Source organism: Diaphorina citri, unplaced genomic scaffold (assembly GCF_000475195.1).
Source record: "Diaphorina citri unplaced genomic scaffold, Diaci psyllid genome assembly version 1.1 scaffold83, whole genome shotgun sequence".
In the NCBI taxonomy this organism is placed as follows: Eukaryota; Metazoa; Arthropoda; class Insecta; order Hemiptera; family Psyllidae; genus Diaphorina; species Diaphorina citri.
In genome coordinates, this window is record NW_007377520.1 from 596,900 (window position 1) to 621,602 (window position 24,703).

A 24,703-nucleotide genomic window follows, 5' to 3' on the forward strand; every position below is an offset into this window, starting at 1 on the left:
CTCTAACCGTTTTGTCGCTATAGCTGAAAACCGCCAAAAAACGGTCGAAATCTGTCCAAAAGTAAAAATACCGCCAACCGCAGCACCTATTTCAACCAAACGTTTTGTGTTGCATCCTTGTCACATTTGTGAACTACATACCAAATTTCAAGTCTCTAGCTCATACCGTTCCCGATATATTGTTAAATTACACCGAAAACCGCCAAAAAGCGGTAAAATGCCGCCAACCGTTGCACCGATCTTAACCAAAAGTTTCGTGTCGCATCCTTGTCACATTTGACGTCTACATACCAAATTTCAAGTCTCTGGCTCTTACCGTTCTCGAGATATTTTGTTTACAGACAGACACACACACACACACATGGACCAATGGCTGAAACTTTGGATTTAGGCTCTAGGGACCTCAAAACGTGTTTGGCACTAAAAACTGACCATCGAAAATTTGACCCGATTACATTACTTTCCTTCCTATAGGATAAGGAAAGTAAAAAGGGAGAACTGGTTCCGTTTCCGAAAGGCAAATACACCTTAGGCTAGCCACTCACTATCAGGTAGACCTGATGACAAGTACCTGCACCTGATCAGGTGTACCTGTCAGGTCTACATGATAGTGAGAGGCTGACGGCTCTTACCGTTCTCGAGATATTTTGTTTACAGACAGACACACACACACACACATGGACCAATGGCTGAAACTTTGGATTTAGGCTCTAGGGACCTCAAAACGTGTTTGGCACTAAAAACTGACCATCGAAAATTTGACCCGATTACATTACTTTCCTTCCTATAGGATAAGGAAAGTAAAAAGGGAGAACTGGTTCCGTTTCCGAAAGGCAAATACACCTTAGGCTAGCCACTCACTATCAGGTAGACCTGACGACAAGTACCTACACCTGATCAGGTGTACCTGTCAGGTCTACATGATAGTGAGAGGCTGACCTTATGCATGATACTGCCCGCACACAATCAAGATTATTTATACTGACTCAATTTTTGTTCTGTAACAATATAATATGTAATGTACTGCTCAGCCTGGACCTACTTATAATGAAAAGACAATGTCGTACTATACAAATGAATAAAATTGAGGGGCAGGTTGAAAGAAGATCGAAGTCGACTTTCATGATAGTGAGAGGCTGACCTTATGCATGATACTGCTCGCACACAATCAAGATTATTTATACTGACTCAATTTTTGTTCTGTAACAATATAATATGTAATTCTCAGCCTGAATCTACTTATAATGAAAAGACAATGTCATACTATACAAATGAATAAAATTGAGGGGCAGGATGAAAGAAGATCGAAATCTACTTTAGGAAAAACGATTCCCCCCCCCCAAAAAAAAACATAATTTCTTGACTTCTGTCCTTTTTCCATCCTGCCCTTCAATTGCATTACTTTCCTTATTATAGGATAGGATAAGGAAAGTAAGAAAATGTAAATGTGATGTGATAAAAACATAACAAGAAAAACAGAAAAATGAGAAAAGTGGGAATACATTTTGCAGCATTCCTTACCAACCTATATTCTTTCATTCCACGTGAGCTCGCGAGATTCCTACAATATTATGGGAAAACTTTGAACTACATCTCTCTGACTCCCCATGAGTTCACGTGACGTGATGATGATGATGATGATGATGATAATAATGCTTGTTTATATTTATACCGCATCTGAAAAGTCTCTTTACTCCAGCAATAGGCTACTACTATTACTGTCGTCAAATTGTCCTTTATGTTCCCTTAACTCTCCCATGAACCAAGCAAGCACACCTAAATTCCTGTCCAGCCTTGGAAGCCAGCAGTTCCATTGTAGAAAAATATTGGGACGTGCGTAGGAAAATGGCCTAATGGTCAATGTCCCGACCTTTGCGTCTTATCACGTCACGTGAGCTCACCGGATTCTTACAATATTATGGGAAAACTTTGAACTACATCTCTCTGACTCCCCATGAGTTCACGTGACGTGATGATGATGATGATAGTAATAATAATGCTTATTTATATTTATACCGCATCTGAAAAGTCTCTTTACTCCAGCAGTAGGCTACTATTATTATTGTCGTCAAATTGTCCTTTATGTTCCCTTAACTCTCCCATGAACCAAGCACACCTAAATTCCTATCCAGCCTTGGAAGCCAGCAGTTCCATTGTAGAAAAATATTGGGACGTGCGTAGGAAAATGGCCTAATGGTCAATGTCCCGACCTTTGTAAACAACAACATATTGAGGATAAAATTCTATACCTCGGCTGGGATTGAACACACACCCTCCTGTTTACCAGGCGGTAGTGTGTTGCTACCCTAAGGGTCCCCGCAGAACGAGGAATTCAAGATGAAGCATATTCAGGCGGAACATCCGGAAACAATTCAGGCGAAAATCCAGAAAGAAACGCACGCAGAACGAGGTTGAATTTTCCAGAAAGATTTCCAAGCTGATCATTGACCCTGCACCTTCAGTTTAGGTGACCTTAAGTCAACCAATGAGCATCAAGCCTTCTCGATGAATTTGCCTCAAAAAGAAAATATTTTGTTTATTTTTTTCCTGAAACATTGTTTCTGAAATTCATCTCGAATCTTCGGAATGCTTCGTTCTGCGCGGTCTCATAAGAATGTGTACGTTTGTTTCCTTCTCGATGAATTTGCCTCAAAAACAAAATATTTTGTTTTTGAAAATTTTTCCTGAAACATTGTTTCTGAAATTTATCTCGAATCTTCGGAATGCTTCGTTTTGCGCGGTCTCATAATAATGTGTACGTTTGTTTTTTTCATCTTATCGCTTCATCTTTAATTCCTCGTTCTGCGAACACCCTAACGCGCGCTGCGGGTTCGATTCCACAGCGCACCTCTATTTTGTGAACTAGATTCTTTTGAAAGGGTGCCGGGTGGTCTCAGAAGCAGTGCACTGGGCCGCGTGAGGACCGAGGTGAGTTTTGTGTGTGTGCTCCCGGTCCAAATTTTGCAGACACCAGACACTGCGAAAAATTTTGTCATCAAAGCAGCTATATTACTATGTATTTTGTTAGTTTTTTTTTTTTCTGTTGTAATGGTAAAATACATCATCGGAAGTGAGAAGTGCAAAATGCAAGTTTTTTTTTTCATGGGACACGGAATTTTTCTTTAAATGAACTTTAGACCTTGCTGAAGATAGAAAAGGAAAACTAAAGACAATGGTTTTCAAAAGACCGATCCCCCTTTTCCGTTTTATGGGATCGATATTGGTGACACACACTATATTATTTTTTGGAACTCGGCCACCTTCCCCTCCAAACGTGACTCGCTCTAGAGCAGTATTTCAAACATCCGCTAGGAGCAGCACAGTCGGTCACGTTGCTACGTGTACGGTGTTTTATCAGCAATTGCCAACTTCCCCTATGTAAACATTTGTGGAAATTTTTGAAAAACTTTTGATAAACTTTTGGAAAAATGAAAATTTAAAAAGAAAATTGCTTTTAAACGGGTCATTTTCCTCGACATTTCTGTTCATAGTGATTATTTCAACCTTTCGAAATGTCCATGTAGTTTTTTACTTGCTAAAATGGTCAAAGTTGATTTTGGTAACATATTGTAACATTCAGTAAGTGTTAGAACATCTCCGACCCTGCACCTTCAGTTTAGGTGACCTTAAGTCAATCAATGAGCATCAAGCCTTCTCGATGAATTTGACTCAAAAACAAAATATTTTGTTCATTTTTTATTGTTTCTGAAATTCATCTCGAATCTTCGGAATGCTTCGTTCTGCGCGGTCTCATGAGAGTGTGTACGTTTGTTTGTTTTTTTTTTTTTCATCTTATCGCTTCATCTTTAATTCCTCGTTCTGCGAACACCCTAACGCGCGCTGCGGGTTCGATTCCACAGCGCACCTCTTGTGCTTCATCTTTAATTCCTCGTTTAATATCGCTTCATCTTCGTGCTTCATCTTTAATTCCTCGTTCTGCGAACACCCTAACGCGCGCTGCGGGTTCGATTCCACAGCGCACCTCTACCTTTCTGGGTTGAAAAAAGTTAACTCACGCTCTTACGGCAGTAATTACGACGAACTTCGCGAGGACTTTTTATTTTTCGAGTGAGAGTTGTGCTGGTGCTTCCCCCCGGAGGAGTTGGTCTGGTGGTTTCGTATTTTGAACAGGTCGCCGGCTGCGGGCAGGGGTTTTTCAGGCATAGGTAGGTGGGCCAGAGATTGGAGCTCTTCACGAACCTTGCACACCTGCTCCAGGTTCGATTGACATTCCTGTGAGGGAGAAGGAATCGAGGAAATTAGAATAGAATAGAATAGAATATACCCCGTTTATACTGTCAGAATGAAACTGAAAAGTCCCTTTAATCCCGCAGTCTAACCAAGGTCTTATATGTTTGGTACAAAAATACAAAATAGATGTAACGTCCCGAAATCGAACAGAAGACAGAAATATGCAAACTTGATGCAAGTGATGCAAAAAAACAATCATGAAAAATGCCAGCCTATTTAGCTTGAGCTAGTAGCCTAGTCAACTTGAGCTAGAGCGTCTGTTTTTTTAAGGCGCTATGTCGCGGGTTCGATTCCCGATCGGTCCGAATTTAACCTAAACTTATCCTATTCTATCGCTCTTCGATTTCGGGCCGATAATAGTACGATTTAGATTTATAACACTCTGTAGAGTCTGTAGCCCTCAACCTCAACCTAAAACTTCTGCTGTGTGAATGACAATTTGCCGTATACTACAAGTTGCAGTCTAAATGTGAAAGGAGCCTTCAGTACTCTCCATCAAATTTCTTCAGAAAAAGAAATATCTCTGTTTCGCTCACCTCTAGTCTCTGTTCAGCTTGCTCCAGCAGTTCTCGCTGGGCAGCTATGTAATCTTTCAACATAGCCGAGGCCCGTTTCCTATCCTCCATTTCAGTCACGAGCCGCGTATTGTAGTTCGTGAGGAGATCCACAGCCTCGTTCACTTGAATTGAGAGGTTCTCAGCCGCCACTCGATCTGGAAACATAAGGAGACAAAATTGAGAACATTAGACAAAAATTAGAATACCTATAAAGGAGAAGGAAGAATTGTTAAGTGAGAATTGCTGCAGAACTGTAACAGAAAAAAATCTGGTGTGAACATCACACGACTTTCCTTATCCTATTGAATGATGCTTATTTGAGTGTTCTTTTACCCTAACTTTTACAATATCTCTAACCGGTTTGTCGCTGTAGCTGAAAACCGCCAAAAAACGGTCGAAATCTGTCCAAAAGCGGTCAAAATACCGCCGAGCGCAGCAACCATCTCAACCAAACGTTTTGTGTTGCATCCTTGTCACATTTGTGAACTACATACCAAATTTCAAGTCTCTAGCTTATACCGTTCCCGAGATATTGTTAAATTACACCGAAAACCGCCAAAAAGCAGTAAAATGCCGCCAAGCGTTACACCGGTCTTAACCAAAAGTTTCGTGTCGCATCCTTGTCACATTTGACAGCTACATACCAAATTTCAAGTCTCTAGCTCTTACCGTTCTCGAGATATTTTGTTTACAGACAGACACACACTTTGACGGACCAATGGCTGAAACTTTGGATTTAGCTTCGTCCAGTTCAGACCTATGTGGCGTATGGTACAGGTGGGCCAATAAATGGTACGTTATTTAGGTGGGCGAATAAATGGTACACTTACCCTATAAAGAAGAAGGAAGAATTATTAAGTGAGAATTGCTGCAGAACTCTAACAAAATAAAAAGGGTCTCACCCTGCCTGAATCAACGCGGGATTTCGTGAACCCAGCAGTATGGGATTGTCCAGATGGTCACCCATCCAGGTACTAACCACGCGCAACGTTGTTCAACTTCAGTGATCCGTTGGGAAATGGTACTTTAAAATGAAAAAAAAAGTAGTTTGATAGAGGGAACTGTAACAAGAAAAGTCTTATTGTCTCGAAATCGAAGAAGACAGGATAGGAGAAAGCCAGCCGTTTCGAAAACGAACATTATCCGTTCAGGATGAAATCCGTCCCGGGCGGGAATCGAACCCGCGACCTAGCGCTAACAAGGCAGACGCGCTACCAACCAAGCTAACCAGGCTGGCCAGTGATGTTCTTACCTTGCACTTTAGACAGTAGTTGAATCTCCGACACCTCAGGGGGTAGTTTGGCAATTTTCTCTCGTATGTTTGCATCGCTAGATGCGGAGGTCTCCAATTCTAGAAGAACTTTAATCAGTTCTTGAGTTTCAGGACACTCGCGATTTTCTCTCGTATGTTTGCATCGCTAGATGCGGAGGTCTCCAATTCTAGAAGAACTTTAATCAGTTCTTGAGTTTCAGGACACTCGCGTAGTTCAGGCTTGGGGGATAGTTTGATGTGACGTTCTGTGATACCTATGGGAAGAAGAACAGGAGGAATTATTATTTATTTGTTGCAGAAATCATGTTTTTACTTTCTATTATTTTTTTTCTTTTTTCATATTTATTTCCCCTAATATCTCTTTCTCCTTCCCTCTCTTTCTCTTTCTCTTCTCCTTTCTTTCTATTCTTCTCCTCCTTCCTCTTTCTTTATCTTCTGCCCCCTCCTCTCTCTCCCTCAAGACTACTCAAGAGTTGGTAAACCCTGCACCAATACCTAGGCAACTAAACTACTAAGGGCCCATCAATGTGGGAAAGTGTAAAATAACCAATAGGTACATTACCATCAACATCATACAGGACTTCCGTGTTTGATTCTGAAAGTTTCCTCCGTTTGGTTTGTGGTTCAAGAGCAGCATTGAAAGCGGTTCTAAACGATGCAATCTGTTGCTTGTCGTAAACACCTCGCTCTTCCCAAATATTCAATATCCTTGATAGACTGCTACGGGTTTTCTCCGAACAATGTACATCACCCACCGAGACGAAAGCTTGTTTTTTATCATATTTATTTCTCCTTCCCTTTCTTTCTTTTTCTCTTTCTCTTCTCCTTCTCCCTCCTCACCTCTCTCTTTCTCCTCTTCTCCTTTCTTTCTATTCTTCTTCTCCTCCTCCCTCTTTCTCTTTATCTTCTGCCCCCACCTCTCTCTCTTTCTCTCGCCCTCAAGAATTGGTATACCCTGCACCAATACCTAGGCAACTAAACTACTAAGGACCCATCAATGTGGAAAAATGTAAAATAACCAATAGGTACATTACCATCAACATCATACAGGACTTCGGTGTTAGATTCTGAAAGTTTCCTCCGTTTGGTTTGTGGTTCAAGAGCAGCATTGAAAGCGGTTCTAAACGATGCAATCTGTTGCTTGTCGTAAACACCCCGCTCTTCCCAAATATTCAATATCCTTGATAGACTGCTACGGGTTTTCTCCGAACAATGTACATCACCCACCGAGACAAAAGCTTGTTTGAGAACATGCCCAAACTCTTTGCCATACTCGGGACCTTTCTTTTTGCTGTTCTGAATGACATCGTTGGCCAAATACATGAGAGTCAATTTTCTGTGATCGTCAGCTGAAAAACAGACAAATAAAATAAATGGCTACCTGGCTGTATTTTTTATTTTATTATTATTTTTTTTTTTCAAGAGTTTTTTTTGGAGGGAACTGTCAGAAACATCGGAGGTCTTAGTGTCTTGAAATCAAAGAGGGAACAAGGGCAGAAAATATGAAGGCTAGGTATTGGTTCATAATTGATCTCTTGCTTGGCATGTCTACATATCAAAGGGTACTTTGTTCAAGCCATTCAATAACTAGCATATTGATGGAACTTCTTTAGCCTTAGGTATTGAGTGATTTTTAAATTCCATATCACAAAGCTACATGACTCAGTCTTGCCACAGTATCAATTGGAATTCTGATAAGAGAATTTACTTGAATTATACACAGGGTGGCCAAAAATTAACATACAATGTGACAAGCAAATCAAAAGACCTTGTGTGTTTGTTTGGGTAAGGTTTCAAAGGCAAGGAGCAGAAAAAATGAGAAACTAAGGAATTTTTTCTTCAATGACTTTTAAATCCCATAATACTTAAGTCAAAATAAGCAATGTCAATAAATCTTGCATCATGATGTCACTACACTCCCATTAATAATGTCATATTAATTTTCCCAAGCAAAGCTCCCTTGCAGGGGACATTTCTGTAATCAAGGGTAATTATTCAGAAGCCATGACAATGACAAAGAAAGCTCCTTTTTGTGTTTAACCTAACCTTATAATAACACTGGTCACTGCTCATTTTGCAGGGGACATTTCAGTAATCATGGGTAATTATTCAGAAGCCATGACAATGACAAATAAAGCTCCTTTTTGTGTTTAACCTAACCTTATAATAACACTGGTCACTGCTCATTTGTGCCAGCTCCTTTTGTAGCAAAATTTTTCATCGATGTAACTTCTGAACAAGTACCCTATTATTATACTCATCTTGCAAATGAATACCAGATTATAAAATAATCCAGCCCTGGGTTCTTCTCAGCTTTTATCAAAACTAGTACACACCCATATTGACAAAACGTCAGTGAGATCTTACCTTTCTCGACTTCGTCAATCCAAGTTTTCACGATGGTGGAGTGATGTTTCCGATGGTGAATCAGCCACAGGGACAGCGTCTGTATGCTTTGCTGAGAGGCATTCTGATATCAAAGAGGGAAGGAGGGCAGAAGAGAAGGAATCTGGTTCCAAGAACAAAACTCATCTGTTTAGGATAAAGTCACCCCAGGCAGGAATCAAACCCATAACCTAGCCAGCCTAATTAGCTTGGAAGGTAGTGTGTCTGCCTTGTAATTGCTAGGTCACAGGTTCAATTCCTGCCCCGGGCAGATTTTATCCCAAAAAGATAAGGTTTGTTCTTGGATCAGTTGGCCATTCAGGATGATAAGACCTTGGCAGTTACAGGTCTCTCTATCAAACCTCTTAAAATAAAAACCAACCATTTTTGTAATACAAAATTATGCTGGGTAAAATTGTACAATAAGGGTGGGAGGGGGGAGAACAAAGGAAAGAATGATATTTGATCTCTTGTTTGACATGACTACATATCAAAGGGTACTTTGTTCAAGCCATTCAATAACTAGCATACGAATGGAACTTCTTTAGCCTTAGGTATTGAGTGATTTCTAAAGTCCATATCACAAAGCCACATGACTCAGTCTTGCCACAGTATCAATTGGAATTCTGATAAGAGAATTTACTTGAATTATACACAGGGTGGCCAAAAATTAACATACAATGTGACAAGCAAGTCAAAAGACCTTGTGTGTTTGTTTGGGTAAGGTTTCAAAGGCAAAGAGCAGAAAAATGAGAAACTAAGGAATTTTTTCTTCAATGACTTTTAGATCCCGCAATACTCAAGTCAAAATAAGCAATGTCAATAAATCTTGCATCATGATGTCACTACAATCCCATTAATGCAAATCAAAAGACCTTGTGTGTTTGTTTGGGTAAGGTTTCAAAGGCAAAGAGCAGAAAAAATGAGAAACTAGGGAATTTTTTCTTCAATGACTTTTAGATCCTGCAATACTTAAGTCAAAATAAGCAATGTCAATAAATCTTGCATCATGATGTCACTACAATCCCATTAATAATGTCATATTAACTTTCCCAAGCAAAGCTCCCTTGCAGGGGACATTTCAGTAATCATGGGTAATTATTCAGAAGCCATGACAATGACAAAGAAAGCTCCTTTTTGTGTTTAACCTAACCTTATAATAACACTGGTCACTGCTCATTTGTGACAGCTCCTTTTGTAGCACAATTTTTCATTGATCTTCAGAGCAAGTGCCCTATTATTATGCTCATCTTTCATCTTGCAAATGAATACCAGACTTTAAATAATCCAGCCCTGGGTTCTTCTCAGCTTTTATCAAAACTAGCACACACCCATATTGACAAATGTCGTAGAGATCTTACCTTTCTCGACTTCATCAATCCAAGTTTTCACGATGGTGGAGTGATGTTTCCGATGGTGAATCAGCCACAGGGACAGCGTCTGTATGCTTTGCTGAGAGGCATTCAGCTCTTCTAGCTTAGAAATAAGAGCACTCTGAGTAAACCCTGCCATTGCGGGGGTTTCAAGTGCCAAGCTGAGGAGACTTTTTCCTGCCGGTTTTTTTTTGTTCCCTTGAGCTCAACAAGAATAGTTTTCACACTGGGAACTACAGCTGTTTATTGACCTAAACAGGTACTTGGTAATCGGAAAAGCAGGTAGATATCGACAGGAAAATTACCTTACCTACACTACACACAGGAAAAACTTCAAGGAAAAAAGATTTTTTTCTTTTCCGATTCCGAAAAACGTTTTGTTTACAAAAAAAGTCGCGTCAGTGCTTCTACCTAGCGGTGATTTTGTGAACTAGATTCTTTTGAAAGGGTGGTCTCAGAAGCAGTGCACTGGGCCGCGTGAGGACCGAGGTGAGTTTTGTGTGTATGTGTGTGTGCTCCCGGTCCAAATTTTGCAGACACTGCGAAAAATTTTGTCATCAAAGCAGCTATATTACTATGTATTTTGTTAGTTTTTTTTCTGTTGTAATGGTAAAATACATAATCGGAAGTGAGAAGTGCAAAATGCATGTTTTTTTTTTCATGGGACACGGAATTTTTCTTTAAATGAACTTTAGACCTTGCTGAAGATAGAAAAGGAAAACTAAAGACAATGGTTTTCCAAAAGACCGATCCCCCTTTTCCGTTTTATGGGATCGATATTGGTGACACACAGTATAATATTTTTTGGAACTCGGCCACCTTCCCCTCCAAACGTGACTCGCTCTAGAGCAGTATTTCAAACATCCGATAGGAGCAGCACAGTCGGTCACGTTGCTACGTGTACGGTGTTTTATCAGCAATTGCCAATGCCAACTTCCCCTATGTAAACATTTGTGGAAATTTTTGAAAAACTTTTGATAAACTTATGGAAAAATGAAAATTTAAAAAGAAAATTGCTTTTAAACGGGTCATTTTCCTCGACATTTCTGTTCATAGTGTTTTTTTCAACCTTTCAAAATGTCCATGTAGTTTTTTACTTGCTAAAATGGTCAAAGTTGATTTTGGTAACATATTGTAACATTCAGTAAGTGTTAGAACATCTCAACTTTTGATAAACTTTTGGAAAAATGAAAATTTAAAAAGAAATAAGAAAACTGCTTTTAAACGGGTCATTTTCCTCGATATTTCTGTTCATAGTGACTTTTTTAACATATTGAAATGCCCACGTAGTTTTTTACTTGTTAAAATGGCCAAAGTTGATTTTGGTAACATATTGTAACATTCAGTAAGTGTTAGAACATCTCTCATTACAGAGACCTATTCATACTCTGTTTCAAATGAACTTTAAATCTTGCATCATTTAAGTTGAACTAAATAACCATGGCAAGTATTGTGGATCAAACACCCTGCACGGCGGAAAATGCAGCCAGTGTTTTTGAAACCCGTATCCATGAGAGGGATGATGATTTACCCGAGGCATCACCGGCAGATCATTCAATGTTGCAATCCAAGGTTTGTTTAGAATTGATAAGATTGTATTGTTTGTTTTTCAAATGTAAACTTCAAGTAGCTACACATTACAGGTAGATAAATTTGGCAAACATTTGAACATTCCACTGTTCTCTTCGAGTGGATATCACAGCATTACTAAGTGTCTCTTTTGCAGTCGTTTATCGATATTTCAATAATCTTTTTACACTTGTAATGTCGCCACTAGTCGCTACTCGATTAAAGTAGCTACTCGTCCTCACGAGGTTAAGCGCTAGGTCGCGGGTTTGATTCCCACCCGTTGCGAACTTTATCCCAAACAGATAATGTTCGTTCTCGGAACGGCTGGCTTTCTCCTATCCTGTCCCCCTTCTTTCTTCGATTTCGCGACGATAAGACCTCGATTGTTACAGTTCCCTTTATCAAACTTTTTCAATATTTTTTTTCTTTATTATTATTATTATTATTTTTTAAAGTATTATGTCCCATACCAGTTTTTTGCTGATTGTTATCCTACTCTTATTTTTATTTATTTATTATTATTTATATTATTATTTTTCTCATGTTTTTTCTACATATTTCAGGTGGGAGCTAACGCAGGTATAGTGGGTATGACCAAAGAACATCTCGGTCTGGCCCTCGCCCTATCTGTGCCCGTGTTCGTGGTGGTTACCAAAATAGACATGTGTCCCCCGAACGTCCTCCAGGATACCCTGAAGCTCCTCGTGAGAATACTCAAGTCACCCGGGTGTAGGAAGGTGCCGGTCATGGTGAGATTAGCAGGGGAAATTCAGGCTATCCTTCCTGTTTAAAGTCCCCCAGCCAGACTAAGCTGGTCTACTCCCTATTTAACGTCCCCCAGCCAGACTAAGCTGGTCCACTCCCTATTTAATAGAGGAGGAGAATTATCGATAGCACTATCGATAACTATCGATAATTTTGACTATCGAACGCTATCGATAGTTGAGGCTTGACTATCGATAGTTTTTTTCTAGGATGTGATCATTGGCGCCACCAATTTTGTTTCGGAAAGGTAAGAAGGACTTGTGTAGGAAGGTGCCGGTGATGGTGAGAAATATGGAGGATGTGATCATTGGCGCCACCAATTTTGTTTCGGAAAGGTAAGAAGGACTTTATGAACGAACGAAAAAACTGAATTTTATTCGTGTTCGTCACATAAATACGTGTCATTATTAATGTCTTGTGTCAGCTCCCATGGCGTAGTGGTCACTGCGCTCGCCTTGCACGCGGGAGACCCGGGTTCGATTCCCGGCGGGGTCAAGAAATGTTTGTTTTTCAAATGTAAACTTCAAGTAGCTACACATTACAGGTAGATAAATTTGGCAAACATTTGAACATTCCACTGTTCTCTTTCACAAATCTATGTGATAAGGAAAACACAAGTTAAAAAATACTGCCAAATAAAGTAACATATAGTTAAAAAATATCCTTCAAATACTCAGTTAAAAGAATACTATAAAAGAGTTAGAAATATTTTAACAAGTATTATTCGACAAAAAAGGATCTTTCACAAATCTATGTGATAAGGAAAACATGAGTTAAAAAATACTGCCAAATAAAGTAATCTCTGTAGCCAGATAGATATCACATCAGGGTTGCACTCCAGAGCTCTCGGGTCATATTCCCAGCTGAGTAAATTTTTATCTGGACGTGTGTCATTTGAATTGCACTTTGTACAGAGGAAAAATATTTAGAGATGAAAAAGAATTGCAAAGGAGGCTCTTGATGAATGTTGTGATACCCATAAAAGTTGTGAAGAGAATTTTCCAAGATCAAAATTTGAATCTCATTATTCTCATGAAATAAACATGTTTCTTCTTTTTTTTTTCAGAATTGTTTAATAAGTCCGACAGAAGAGCAGTTTGATTTACTACAGAAGAAAATCAAATCCCTCATTGACAATGGTCGAGGTGAAACAATCTATGACATAGGAATAGGACAAGGTATGTGAACTATGTAACTCCTCATCAGACAGAGAACAGTGTACAGATTTGAGAACATTTTTAGATTTTAAAGTTCTCAAATTTTATCAGTAGGACCAATATTTGAGAAATTAATGATTCCAATTGATTCAAATTTTCTCTTACCAAGTTAAACCTGAAAGATATCAGTAATTATGCACTACAAAGATATTGTTTTCCCTCCCCCATTCACAGACGGTGGTGAAAATGGCCTAAAACCAGATGAATACGAAGCAAGTGTTGCAACACTGCAATCATTAGCCACCACCTTGGAAGCAGACTGTGTTCTGTTACGTCAGAGAAAACTCGACAATGGACTGACAGGCCAGTATCTGTTGAGGAAACGGGTGGAATCTCAAGACTTTCTAGAAATTAGGTAAGTATGTATACCTGGCTTTAGTCTTGGTGTCTTAGAGCCTGTTCTTATGTGTCATGAGTTTCATCTGATTTCCCCCCCCCCCCTTAAATGTCCTGTAGACAATGTACATAATTTACCTAAATGAGAGTGTTCCCACTACACACAACACAATTTTTCCCAAACAATAAGTGGGAACAGGCTCTTAGCTGACAGTATAAATTTAATATATCTACAAGGAGCTTGTATACCAGAGATCTTGGATTCAATTTCCATTAGATTGAAAAAAGTTCCGTTTGTATGTAGTTTGTGGAGTACTTAGTCATGTCACTAGAGAGCCTTTTTCTTCTTCTTTTTTCAAGTAGGGAATTTACATGAGTAGTGACCAGTAGCAGCATTCCTAGAATAAAAAGATGATACCTAGGTATTTGATAGATTTCCTATTTATTAACTGTAATCATTTAATGTTAAAAGTTTTTTCTATTTGTTTCTCACAAGTACAATTCTATTAATTCTTCCCAGAGTTGCTGTGGTGGGTAACGTAGACGCGGGCAAGTCCACACTGCTTGGGGTTCTCACACACGGCGAGCTGGATAACGGGAGAGGCCACGCACGACAGAAACTGTTCCGACACAAACACGAGATGGAGTCTGGACGAACCTCGTCCGTAGGAAACGATATACTGGGCTTCGACAGTGTGGGTGAGTGTGGAAGCGGCTTTATTTGAATAAACGAAGTGAGTTTGAAGTTTTGAACTCGACCATTTTGCTTGCATTCAGTTTATCTTAAGAATATTTTATAGGGGGTAAACAGCCCTAAAAGTTGAGTTAAGCTTATACGAATCTTGGGTTGGGGTTGTGTTTTTCTGGGTCTTTAGGGTCTCTGGGAAGCCTCCTTCTGTGAAACCTCCTTCTGATATTTTCAAGTTCTATGCCATTTAAAGTTCCATCATCAACAAATTTAACATCCTCTTCCTCCTCGCAGGTAATGTGGTTAACAAGCCAGAGCACGGCTCACTGGACTGGGTGAAAATATGCGAGCGATCTGCCAAAGTGATCACGTTCATTGATTTAGCAGGACATGAGAGATATCTGAAAACCACAGTGTTTGGAATGACCGGGCATGTACCAGACTTTGGTATGCTTATGGTAAGTTCAAATCAAATAATGAACTATGTGTGGTAAAGCAGAGAACTTTTTCCCAACATTAGTGTATATCACAGCATTACTAACCTCTTTTGCAGTCGCTTTCCATATTTCAATCTTATATTATAAAAACAAGATCCATTCACTCATTCACTTTTCACAGTTCACATTTCATATTTCACACACTGATCGCTCTATCTCGAGAACCACAACACCTAGTAAAAAATAAATTCAATTCTCAAATTCTTTGTGGTAAAGCTGAGCTTTTTTAACAACTTTAGTGTATATCACAGCATTACTAAGTGTCTCTTTTGCAGTCGTTTTCCATATTTCTATTTCAATAAAAAATCAAATCTCAAATTCTTTCTGGTAGGTAAAGCAGAGAAATTTTTCACGTCTTGAGTGGATATCACAGCATTACTAACCTCCTACTTTGCATGCCTTTTCGATATTTCAATAATCTTTTTACACTTGTAATGCCGCCACTAGTCGCTACTCGATTAAAGTAGCTACTCAATTGTCCTCACGAGGTTGAGCACTAGGTCGCGGGTTTAGTTCCCGCCCGTTGCGAATTTTATCCCAAACAGATGAGGTTCGTTCTCAGAACGGCTGACTTTCTCCTATCCTGTCCCCCTTCTCTCTTCGATTTCGCGACGATAAGACCTCCGTTGTTACAGCTCCCTTTATCAAACTTTTTCCATTTTTAGTCCGTCCTTCCTTTATTATTACAATAGTAATAAAAAGGTATAAGGGACGGACTATTGTATTCGCTTTGGTGTCTGTCCCCATAGAAGGACTTATCCAAACCTGATCGACCTATATATCAAATTAAAGGTCTTTTTACCAGGAACACGAAAATGGTGGTGCAAATTTTGTCCAGAAAACTATAAAGCCAAAAATCCAAAAAAAACTGGTTTTTGGGGGATTTTTTTTTCTTTTTTTTTTTTAAGTATTATGTCCCGTACCAGTTTTTTGCTGATTGTTATCCTGCTGCAAGGTATGTGAACTATGTAACTCCTCATCAGACAGAAAACAGTGTACAGATTTGAGAACATTTTTAAATTTTAAAGTTCTCAAATTTTATCAGTAGGACCAATATTTGAGAAATTAATGATTCAAATTGATTATTCAAAAGTTTCTCTTACCAAGTTAAACCTGAAAGATATCAGTAATTATGCACTACAAAGATATTGTTTTCCCTCCCCCATTCACAGACGGTGGTGAAAAGGTCTGACTAGGGGACTTTGAACATTTAACCAGCCTGAAATTTCCCTTGCTAAAGAAATAGCAAAGGTTGAGTGCGAAGTGCATCCAAAAAATTTTGTAGCCAAAACCAAATGTCAGCCCAAAGCAATCAGTCTAGGGCTTATTCACCTGCCTCGGTAGCGTAGTGGTCAAGACGCTCACCTGGTAAACAGGAGGGCGTGGGTTCGATCCCAGCCGAGGCATGGAATTTTATCCTCATTTATTTGAGATTTTGACCACAAAATAATGGAGCTCTCGGGGTTAGGTGGTAGAGAACGCCTAAGGCGTTAACCTCGCCTAGTGGTTACCTTCCACGGTCTATTATTATTATTATTGAGAGGCTGACGAAAAACGCCGACTCTGTCTGAACAGCGGAAAAGGCCAGGAAGAAGAAGAAGAAGAAGAAGAAGAAGAAGAAGAAGAAGAAGAAGAAGAAGAAGAAGAAGAAGATGTAACAAAATACGAAAGCATTTTCGAGGTGTACATTTTTATTATTCGTCTTCTTTTTTCTTTGCCTTTTCCCGTGTTCAGAAAAGGTCGGCGTTTTTCGTCAGCCCTCAATCAGGCCTAGAGTGATCACTTTTGGGCTGACATTAGGTTTTGGCGACAAAATTTTACGAGTGGATGCCCTTCGCATTCAGCCTTTGCTATTTCTTTAGCAAGGGAAAGGTGTACATTTATTATTAATTAATAAATTGAATTTGTGTCCTCAGGTACTATTCGTCTGAATGATACTCTGATGTTAGGACCGGACCCTCTGGGCCATTTCATTCCTATTGCAGTCAAGTCAATACATCGCAAACGTATGGTAGTACGAGAGGTACGTACAGCTTCTTTTTTATTCTCGTTTCGCTTTGACTTTATCTCAATTTCATTTGGGTGCAGACTGCAGAACCTGTCACATGTTCAGTATTGTTCGTCTTTTTCAATTTCCTTTGGCTTTTTCTATTCTATTTTATCGAGTGAATAGAAAAAGAGTCTATTTAGACCGTTTTTATTTCGTAGCAATGAAACAACTGCTACATTAGACGCATGTGGCCTGTGTCGTAGCATATGCCCATCCCGTAGTATGCCTCCAAGTAAACAGAAGAGTAGAGGTATGTACAAAAATTTTAAGAGTTAGAAAGCAAGTTCCCAAATAATTATGTACAGTAGAACCTCAATTATTTCAACTAATTGGGACCGGGGGTAGTTGAAATGATCACTTTCTATGATCTTTTTCTCTGATTTGAAAGAAAAAAAGAAAGAAAAAAACAATGGATTTTGGAGTTGAAATAATCAAGGTTCTACTGTACTTCAATTTGAAACCATTGAAGAACATTATTAGCAGAAAGCTAGGTGAATAAAAAATCACATGGTTTTGCTAATTTTACTTGCAACGCCTCATTCTTTAGCTTTTATAAAATCAATGGTGTTGTGAAATGCAAGCAAGCTTTCATTAATTTTCTGAATGATATCAGTATACTTGTCCATCAACTCAGCAACATCAGCACTTTGCTTCTTGATTTCATGAAACATACACACTTGGTCTTCCGTTAACTTATTCAGGGTTTTACTATACTCGGGAACATTTTTATACTTCTCATCATCAATAACGTTTTGTTTGCTTTTAATCTGAGCACATAACTCTACAAGTTCACGAATTTGATTTTCAGAAGAGAGAATGATATTGATCTTGTCATCAACATACTGGTTGTCGGGATACATATTGGAGACTTTGATCAACTTATCAATTGTCTCATTGGTTTTCTCGATGGCGGGAACTTTAGAGTTGAGTAGTTTGTTGATGAGTAATAGTACTGGTTGTCGGGATACATGTTGGAGACTTTGATCAACTTATCAATTGTCTCGTTGGTTTTCTCAATGGCGGGAACTTTAGAGTTGAGTAGTTTGTTGATGAGTAATATTTGGTCGCTGATGGGCTTGGATTTGCCAAGTTCACGTTGAGTTTGATTGTGAACTTTTATTTCCAGGTCTGTGATTCTTTTCTCCAATACGGCAATTGACTCAGAAATGTTTGGGGTGTCACTTGACTCGGCCACAGCTGTCATGATTGTGTTATCAATCTGTAAATTAGAAATAGTTTTTTTCAGCCTGTCTTTACCAATCTAATTATTTCCAAATGGATAGATCTACAGTAGAGTTTATATTAACCTCTGAGCCATAAGCATGCTTGGAGTGTTGGGCACAGTCTTCAAGCATTCCCTGAAGTGAACAAGCACTTAGACATGGGATTGTTACTCTTACTAGACCCCAGTCTGTGGTGTTACCTAAGCAAAAGTAGACAAGTGGGTGAAACATGAATTTTACAAGGACTTACCTGTGATAAATCTTATGGTGAAACAGCTGAATAGGTATTCAATGCACTTCCAGCTTTAAAGATAACAGAACTATGTTCAGATTCTTCAGAAATCACACTAGCAAGGTTAGGGTTGGTATTGGTACTCTTCAAATTTTCAGATCGGTCATCACTCATCAGGTTCCAGATTTTTTTTTTTTTCTTGAACAGGAATCAGGATAATGGATATCAGGAATTAATTTTGAAATCTCCCGCTCCCGTTTTTTGATAATCGTGAGGCAGGTAAAACAACTTTTGAACAAAAATTATGCTCCGCGAATTTTTTTGAGTCCGCGTTTTGGTCGCTAATTAGTTGTCCGGCAACACTGTGAAGACGATGTGAGCGCTATTTTCTTCGAGCGGAATATCGAATGAACTAATATTTGCGGTCAAGCGTCTGTGAAGCAGGGGGCCCGTGGTTCGATCCCCAGATGGACATGTTTTTTATAGCTCTCTATTTTCCTTTCTATATTACCAAAAATATGATATTTACAATATTATGTAGTAGTAATAATAATAATGATGTTGATGGAATAATCATGGAATAAATATGTAGGTACAAGAGAAGACTAGATTTCACTTAAAGATTCTTTTTTATTTAATAAAAATAATAATAATAAATTCAACAATATTTATAGGTATTACAGGACAATGTTTCTCTCTTTCCCACTCACCCACTCTCTCTCTCTCCCTCCCAAATTTAGATTGTATCATGTTCTACACAGAATAAATAAATACTGATTGGCCTTTTATCGTTCTATCGCGATTTTATACCACTAGAAACCGGATTTTATCCGTCTCGGAACCGAATTTTAACCGTCTCGGAACCGGATTCTATCCATCTCAGAACCGGATTTTATCCTCCTCAGAGCAATTGATTCAGAAATGTTTGGGGTGTCACTTGACTTGGCCACAGCTGTCATGATTGTGTTATCAATCTGTAAATTAGAAATAGTTTTTTTCAGCCTGTCTTTACCAATCTAACTATTTCCAAATGGATAGATCTACAGTAGAGTTTATATTAACCTCTGAGTCATAAGCATGCTTGGAGTGTTGGGCATAGTCTTCAAGCATTCCCTGAAGTGAACAAGCACTTAGACATGGGATTGTTACTCTTAAATGTGGTAAAGCAGAGAACTTTTTCCCAACTTTAGTGTATAATGTATATCACAGCATTACTAAGTGTCTCTTTTGCAGTCGATTTTCATATTTCAATAAAAAATCAAATCTCAAATTCTTTGTGGTAGGTAAAGCAGAGAAATTTTTCACGTCTCGAGTGGATAATCTTTTTCTTTCACTTCGCCTTTATCTCAATTTCATTCGGGGTCTGCATTTCCTTCCCCTCCACAATCCTCTTTTCACTGTTTCCTCTCTTCTCTATCCCTTCTCTCCTAAATCCTCTTGCACGTTATCTCTCCACCTCAACTTTGGTCTTTCTCTTTCCCCCTTTCTACACCACCTGCCTCGGTGGTGTAGTGGTCAAGGTGCTCGACTGGTAAACAGGAGGGCGTGAGTTCAATCCCAGCCGAGGTATGGAATTTTATCCTCAATATAATTTGAGAATTTGACCACAATAATAGTAGTAGCCTACTGCTGGAGTAAAGGGACTTTTCAGTCCTATGCGAGCAGTATAAATAAGCACTATTACTATCTACTGCCTACTGTATCCTCAATATAATTTGAGAATTTGACTATAATAATAGTAGTAGCCTACTGCTGGAGTAAAGGGACTTTTCAGTTCTATGCGAGCAGTATAAGCACTATTATTATTATTTCTATTTTATTTTATATTCTATTCTTCTTCTTCGCCTTTTCCCGTGTACAGACGGGGTCGGCGTTTTTCGTCAGTCTCCCAATCAGCTCTAACTAGGGTGATTGCTTTGGGCTGACATTTGGTTTTGGCTACAAATTTTACGTGTGGATGCCCTTCGCACTCAACCCCTGCTATTTCTTTAGCAGGGGAAATTCAGGCTATCCTTCCTGTTTAAAGTCCCCCAGCCAGACTAAGCTGGTCTACTCTTTGTTTAAAGTCCCCCAGCCAGACTAAGCTGGTCTACTTCCTATTTAACGTCCCCCAGCCAGACTAAGCTGGTCTACTTCCTATTTAACGTTCCCCAGCCAGACTAAGCTGGTCTACTTCCTATTTAATAAAAAAAAGACAGTCTCTACACGCGGTAGTTTTTTCGTACTTGAAAGTACAAATGAGATGTACAAATCTGTAACTTCTTAAACTACATATTTCAGAATTTCTGTAACTTCTTCTTAATCTTTTCTTCTTCTATTCTGGAATTTTTAGGTCTCTATTATTAATTCGTTAAGTTTTTTCTTTCTCCTTTTCAATCCACGCCATTATTTTTGTTTTTGTGCAAATTTATTTTACTTACGGTTCAATTTTTTTTCTCCTAATTATTTTTTAGTTTAGTTTTTATGTTATTTTGACATTTTTACATTATTTTTTTCCCAGATGACGTGCGTTTGAATAACTCACATGTGGTTTGTGAGGTTAGTTAGTGATTGATGGATATTAGGATTAGGAAGAAATGGTTTTGACTTTTGAGTTGTGAAATCTTTTTTTTTTCTTACCTTTTGCCTCTATGTTATTATTTTGACACAAATTTGAGTTTTTAAGAGACTACAATTTTATTTTCTTGTAAATAATCGAACTTATAGACTAGTGTATTTTATGCTCTTTCAACCATTTTTATGTAGGTATTTTCTTCTTCAAAAGACCCTTTATCCTTTTGTAAATTAATCTTTTCCTCTATCTACCTACCTACAGATTTATATTTTTTGCTTCAAAATTTCAGAAATATTTTACCAGATTGTTCATATGAAAGAATTTTAAATAAATAATTTGAATTTTCAGTTGACTTGTTTAAATTTATTTTTAAAGTTTATTCACAGATCATTGTGTTAGAAGAAGAGAAGAGGAAGAAGGCTGAGAAATCTCTGTGGCTCTTGCCAGGCCTTTGACTTGTGTACCAAGAGATGGCCTTGGTACACAAGGCCATCTTTCTGCTACATATTTATAGGGAGAAAAAGTAAAAAAAAAAAAAAAAAAAAAAAAAAACATCAGGGAAAAAGTTCATTTCTAAAAACGGTCGTGTACATCTTTTATGTACATAATAGTCCTAAACTAAAATGGACGCGGCACATAAGGGATCAGGAAGAGACCGCCTTAACATAATAATAATGTACATAATCGTTTACACCTTTTATGTACAAAAAAGTACAAATTCAATTCAATGCTCAGATCATAGAGGGAACTGTAACTGCTAAGGTCTTATCGTCTCAAAAGCAATGTGGGAAGGAGGACAGGATAGGAGAACGCCAGGCGTTTCGAAAACGAACCTTATAAGGTTAGGATGAAATCCGCCCCAGGCGGGAATAGAATCCGCGACCTGGCGCTTACAAGGTAGACGCGCTACCCTTTAAGGCACTCTAAGCTAATACTTCATCTCTAAGCTGATCACATTTGGCTATAAATTGTGATTCAAAATATGTCCTATATGATAAAAAAATAACTTATACGTTACCTTTGGAGTTTTCTGAACGTATTTACAACTTCTGGGTATTTCTTCAGAGTAAGAGGTCTTACATCTAGTAACATCACAGCATCAATAGCAGCCAGAGCGGATTTGAAATCAACCTGAGAAAACAGAAAGAGGGAATGAGATTTTGGAACCCCTGAATATTTTTTGAATTGCTAAAGCCTTAAAAAATGTGGTACTTCGATACAAGTTTTAGTTCGATCCGACAACCAAGGCAGGAGTTATGGCCTGTTTAATTTTTCATATTTCTTCTGTCAATAGAGGAAGCACCAAAAATGGGAAATTTATTTTGATCGGTGGTTTGTGCTTCAAATAGGTCCCACCATTGATTCATCTTGAAATTCAGACCCAAAAATCAAATTTCGAAACATCAATTTTCACCACTCAGAGGCCATCAGAAAAACAAACCTACCTGTGCCATGGTTAGACTCCGCCTGAGTATGGTCTCCTGTTCAAGGAGTTTGGCTTCGACTCTCAGAAATGCCAAAGTTCTAGCTCGCTTAGCCTTGAGCATAGCTTGGTGTTCTGGGGTAAGCTGACACATGACCAGAGTAGAGTGTTCCGGAGGAATAGGGTTCCCAATATTTTTTGAATTGCTAAAGCCTTAAAAAATGTGGTACTTCGATACAAGTTTTAGTTCGATCCGACAACCAAGGCAGGAGTTATGGCCTGTTTAATTTTTCATATTTCTTCTGTCAATAGAGGAAGCACCAAAAATGGGAAATTTATTTTGATCGGTGGTTTGTGCTTCAAATAGGTCCCACCATTGATTCATCTTGAAATTCAGACCCAAAAATCAAATTTCGAAACATCAATTTTCACCACTCAGAGGCCATCAGAAAAACAAACCTACCTGTGCCATGGTTAGACTCCGCCTGAGTATGGTCTCCTGTTCAAGGAGTTTGGCTTCGACTCTCAGAAATGCCCATATTTTTTGAATTGCTAAAGATGAGAATCTGAAATTTGGGCTAATGTTCTATATTTTGCAATCCCATTTTTTGAAGTAGTCGCCAAATTTCGGTCAGAGGTCTAAGATCTTAAATGGGAACCCCCCAATTGTAATACATCATATCAAAGGCCTTAAAAAATGTGGTACTTCGATATAAGTTTTAGTTCTATCCGACAACCAGGGCCGGAGTTATGGCCTGTTTAATTTTTCATATTTCTTCTGTCAATACAGGAAGCACCAAAAATGGGAAATTTATTTTGATCGGTGGTTTGTGCTTCAAATAGGTCCCACCATTGGATTCATCTTGAAATTCAGACCCAAAAATGAAATTTCGAAACATCAATTTTCACCACCCAGAGGCCATCAGAATTGAAAAACAAACCTACCTGTGCCATGGTTAGACTCCGCCTGAGTATGGTCTCCTGTTCAAGGAGTTTGGCTTCGACTCTCAGGAATGACAACGTTTTAGCTCGCTTAGCCTTGAGCATAGCTTGGTGTTCTGGGGTAAGCTGACACATGACCAGAGTAGAGTGTTCCGGAGGAATAGGGTTCCCTGCGAACGGAAGAAAGAATTTATTTGGACTTTGGAGGTTCTATAAAGTACTAGGTACACACTACATACTTCCTTAAAGTTACCAACCTCAGTGGTGTAGTGGTTAGCGCGGTGGACTTCGGATCTGGAGGTTGGTGGTTCGAGTCCCAGTCAAGTCATAAAATTTAGCGAAGTGCATTACGCAGGGAACGACATTTGTGACGAGCATTTATGCTTAACACAATTAAAATTGCTTCCTTTTTTTTACTTCCTTGAAGTTACATCTACACTATTCTACACTAACACCCGTATTTATGAACAAAATACTGGCTCTCAAGTTGCACTGAAGCATCGAATCTAACGATCTACACTATTCTACACTAACACCCGTATTTATGAACAAAATACTGGCTCTCAAGTTGCACTGAAGCATCGAATCCAAACGTCTGATTGGGCACAATTGTCTTCAGTCTAACTTATTCTCAACATTTACCGTCGTATGTATGAAATCTAAAGATAAACTTTAGTTTAACTTGAAATGAAAATCTTGCCATTCTTGCCAAATTCAATGAAATGTAACCAGTTATTTCAAGAAATGACATGAAATTGGCAACATTTTTCATCTCAAGTTAGACTAACGTTTAACTTTGGCTTTCATACATACGACGGTTAGAGTCCCCCCAGCCAGATTACAATAACAATGATAACAATTATTTTTCTTCGCCTTTTCCCGTGTGCAGACGGGGCGGTGACGTCGGTCGGCGTATTTCGTCAGCCTCTTTATCCAGGGGCGTATTTAGGGGGGTCGGAGGGAATCCGGGTCCCCTGCCTCGAGATTTATTTTTCTCCTTTACCGTAGGCCAACCTCCGAAAATTTGAAGCCAAAACCAACACACTACAAATTAGTCCGTCCCCTCCTCCCTCCCAGACTTACCATTCTACAGAAGTGCCTTTCTAGTTCTAATCTGACTACCAAGCAATTGCATTACTAAGGGAACAAAACCCCACAAACTTATCCCAACTTACCATTCTCCAGAAGTGTCTTCAGGTTTTCAAACTCTTCCACGCGTGCCTGGATAGCTGACAAATCAGCCGTGCTAATACTTCATCTAACATCTTTCCAGAGGGTAACGTGCTCATGATACTTAGGCTGACCATACGTCCCGCTTTCGGCGGGACAGTCCCGCTTTGGAGCCTCTGGTCCCGCTGTCCCGAGAAA

The 24,703-nt window shown here is 38.9% G+C and overlaps 5 protein-coding genes across 5 annotated transcripts in view; 2 read left to right on the top strand and 3 right to left on the bottom strand.

Annotated features, from left to right (window-relative positions):
- Positions 1 to 2,341: 2,341 nt before the first annotated feature.
- Positions 2,342 to 10,197, bottom strand: LOC103523393 (regulation of nuclear pre-mRNA domain-containing protein 1A). The gene is made up of 9 exons (XM_008488446.3): positions 9,828 to 10,197; positions 7,116 to 7,430; positions 6,644 to 6,847; positions 6,217 to 6,335; positions 6,061 to 6,127; positions 4,788 to 4,963; positions 3,983 to 4,233; positions 3,610 to 3,865; positions 2,342 to 2,456 (listed from the first exon to the last, which is right to left on the bottom strand). The coding sequence occupies exons 1-7, from the start codon at positions 9,976 to 9,978 to the stop codon at positions 4,033 to 4,035; spliced, it is 1,233 nt and encodes a 410-aa protein (XP_008486668.1). The 5' UTR covers positions 9,979 to 10,197; the 3' UTR covers positions 2,342 to 2,456; positions 3,610 to 3,865; positions 3,983 to 4,032.
- Positions 10,198 to 11,080: 883 nt separating this feature from the next.
- Positions 11,081 to 16,107, top strand: LOC103523401 (GTP-binding protein 1-like). The gene is made up of 6 exons (XM_008488454.3): positions 11,081 to 11,411; positions 13,240 to 13,351; positions 13,565 to 13,745; positions 14,247 to 14,425; positions 14,709 to 14,872; positions 16,084 to 16,107. The coding sequence occupies exons 1-6, from the start codon at positions 11,280 to 11,282 to the stop codon at positions 16,105 to 16,107; spliced, it is 792 nt and encodes a 263-aa protein (XP_008486676.1). The 5' UTR covers positions 11,081 to 11,279.
- On the top strand, positions 11,969 to 12,615 carry LOC103523198 (GTP-binding protein 1-like). The gene is made up of 2 exons (XM_008488265.2): positions 11,969 to 12,145; positions 12,444 to 12,615. The coding sequence occupies exons 1-2, from the start codon at positions 11,999 to 12,001 to the stop codon at positions 12,510 to 12,512; spliced, it is 216 nt and encodes a 71-aa protein (XP_008486487.1). The 5' UTR covers positions 11,969 to 11,998; the 3' UTR covers positions 12,513 to 12,615.
- Positions 16,108 to 17,313: 1,206 nt separating the features above from the next.
- LOC103523207 lies at positions 17,314 to 18,656 on the bottom strand. Its single transcript, XM_017449271.2, has 3 exons — positions 18,435 to 18,656; positions 17,988 to 18,180; positions 17,314 to 17,877 (listed from the first exon to the last, which is right to left on the bottom strand). Exons 2-3 carry the CDS (start codon positions 18,163 to 18,165, stop codon positions 17,498 to 17,500), a joined length of 558 nt encoding a protein of 185 aa, XP_017304760.1. The 5' UTR covers positions 18,166 to 18,180; positions 18,435 to 18,656; the 3' UTR covers positions 17,314 to 17,497.
- A 3,328-nt stretch (positions 18,657 to 21,984) lies between these two features.
- Positions 21,985 to 24,703, bottom strand: part of LOC103523421 (cleavage stimulation factor subunit 1) — an 18,074-nt gene continuing 15,355 nt past the window's right edge. Inside the window, exons 10-11 of the mRNA XM_026832926.1 lie at positions 23,339 to 23,505; positions 21,985 to 22,101 (exon numbers count right to left, since the gene is read on the bottom strand). Coding sequence (XP_026688727.1) covers positions 21,985 to 22,101; positions 23,339 to 23,505 — 284 coding nt within the window. The remainder of the gene's footprint in view (positions 22,102 to 23,338; positions 23,506 to 24,703) is intronic.